This window comes from Austrofundulus limnaeus, unplaced genomic scaffold, assembly GCF_001266775.1.
Source record: "Austrofundulus limnaeus strain Quisiro unplaced genomic scaffold, Austrofundulus_limnaeus-1.0 Scaffold923, whole genome shotgun sequence".
NCBI classification, from domain to species: domain Eukaryota; kingdom Metazoa; phylum Chordata; class Actinopteri; order Cyprinodontiformes; family Rivulidae; genus Austrofundulus; species Austrofundulus limnaeus.
In genome coordinates this window covers 12,309-14,692 of record NW_013953325.1, presented here as the reverse complement: position 1 = coordinate 14,692, position 2,384 = coordinate 12,309, and the positions used below count along the sequence as shown (strand labels likewise).

Sequence of the window (2,384 nt, the reverse complement as noted above, 5' to 3'; positions counted from 1 at the left end):
ATGGATCACTTGGGTTGTTACTGACATCTGGTGAAAATTTCATGTTATTAGCACCTCTAGTAATATATTTACTGAGAAAAATGGTGACGTGTTCAATACTTATTTTATAAATAGATCTATATAAAAACATATTACATATGTCTCTATCCCATATTTATATGATATTATGGGAGTACCAGCACTTATTTCTTTCCCCACTTAAAGCACTGCTACACATCAAGTGTTTTATTTTAGGAGTCCCCTCAATTCTAGATGACCATCATTGCTAATCAACAGTAGCCAAATGAACAATAAGTAATGAAGCCAATTGTRACAGTGGTTGAGCTATGTTTCTGTGTGGTAGTAGCTGAGTCATTCTCAACTCATCCTCAAAGTGCTAACACATCATTGGAGATCTCGCAAAATCAAGATCCAAATTAGAAAGTTTGACCAAAACAATTATAACTGACATATTTCGTTATTAAATTATCTTTGTTAATAACTTGGGCAACAAAGCCAGACAACAATCTGCTTTTGTTCAAGGAATGCTAGGCTTTTAACAAAATATTTTGCTTATAATTGCAATATATTAAGGGTTACAACTCTTCTGAAGGATCCTTAAAGTGATACAGGGGAGAGTCAGAGCAGGAGGAGGAGGTGACATTGCCATTTGCCTTCAGGCCACCCATAAATCTGGAATGGGAGAGAGTGCTCACAAGTGATAGTACCATGTGACTTCATGATGTTTAAAAAGCAGACAAACCTGCCTTGTTGAGGTACAAGTAACCACAGTGCACCAAAGGAGTCAGAGGAAGAGACTGGGCTGTTGGAGCAGCAGCAAACACGGCAGCCCCAAAAGAAAAAAAGCCAAGAGAGGGGGTAAAGGAGACTACCAGGCACCGTGCAGACAACTTCTCATAAACTTTTCATCGCTTCAGCTGCGAACTAGCCGTAAGACTTTGCTTTAACTTGTTATTATTGACATGATGAGTTGCAGCAGRGTTGCTGGTTCAGAGATTTCTGAGGACGAGTTTGAGCTTGGCATGCTGGGGCACGGTGATGATGAGGAAAGTTCCAAGCCATCTTTCCACGACAGTGAAAGTTTAACAAACAGCCCCAATGACTCAGAAGAAGGCCAGACCAAGAAGCGAAATCGTCCTGTTCGCTCAAAAGCTCGAAGAATGGCTGCTAACGTGCGTGAGCGAAAGCGCATAATGGACTACAACCAAGCCTTTAACGCCCTTCGTGTTACCTTGAACCATGACATGAGTGGCAAAAGACTGTCTAAGATAGCCACACTTCAAAGGGCCATCAGTCACATCTCTGCTTTGTCTGTTTTCCTGAATTTGAATCCTCCTAACAAGCCGTGCACTCACCGGGAGTGCCACAGGTCATCTGTAGGGCCAGCTGTGATGAGAGCGTCTCGACATGAACAGACTAGGGTTGCAGTTCCTCACCTGGATCATCAGATTTATGTCCCCTGGCATGCATCCATCTCTCAACAGATGCAGCCTCAGCACGGGTCCCGCACGCACCATTTGTTCACGGACCAACATGTTTGCATGGACAACAACACGTTATTGCGRCCACCGTCGTCACACTACTCTTGTTGTCCCGGTGAGCAACACTTTTATGCTTCACAAGGACACTGCAGCAGCCCTGATGATCACCTGCTCAGTCCYCTACAATATGCTCAGATGGGCAAGGAGTTGGGCTACAAAGCAGGGATGTGGGCGTCCTGTGCTCAGGGATATAAGGACAACTTTGTGGAACCAGCTTCTGCTCTTGAGATTCCCTGGCAAATGGCGGAGCACAGCATTGCTCTATGARCTGATGTACTGTACGGTGTTAAAACCAACCGTGATGAACCCTGAAGACCAAACAACAGCAACAGACTGTCAGAGTGAAAACTGATAAGGTTTTACGACATTACCATAACTCAGAACTAAACAGTAAAACTATAGATGTAAAGATGGGTGAGTTGTTTTACCTCTAAAATATTGGTTCTCTGGCCAGCTGGACATTGAATATATGGAAAATAGTATTCTGACCCTGTATTTCCTCATGTTATTTTTTGTTTCTAATATTAAAAAATACAAGACCGTCTTCTCAGAACATGTTGTTTTCTTGATCTTTGATCYAATTTGTTTGTGAAACAAATGAGAATTAAAATGAGAAACCGTTTGACCAGTCCACTGTTTTTTACACCTGAAAATCAAATTGCAACATGTTATTATATTTATTCTTTCTATTGCAGAGGAGCCCAAAGTGGGGCCCGCGGGCCAAATTTGGCCCGCCAAGCCATTTGATTTGGCCCAAAAAACAGTTGCCAAAGTTACAAGGTTGTAGCCTGTTATCCTATAGGTAGGAACACAGTATTTCCATTGGTCAAATGACTATAAAAG

At 42.3% G+C, this 2,384-nt stretch overlaps 1 protein-coding gene across 1 annotated transcript; it reads left to right on the top strand.

Annotated features, from left to right (window-relative positions):
* The first annotated feature begins 629 nt into the window (after positions 1 to 629).
* LOC106533320 (class A basic helix-loop-helix protein 9) lies at positions 630 to 2,166 on the top strand. The gene has a single exon (XM_014029586.1). The coding sequence runs from the start codon at positions 963 to 965 to the stop codon at positions 1,806 to 1,808; it is 846 nt and encodes a 281-aa protein (XP_013885040.1). The 5' UTR covers positions 630 to 962; the 3' UTR covers positions 1,809 to 2,166.
* The last annotated feature ends 218 nt before the right edge of the window (positions 2,167 to 2,384 follow it).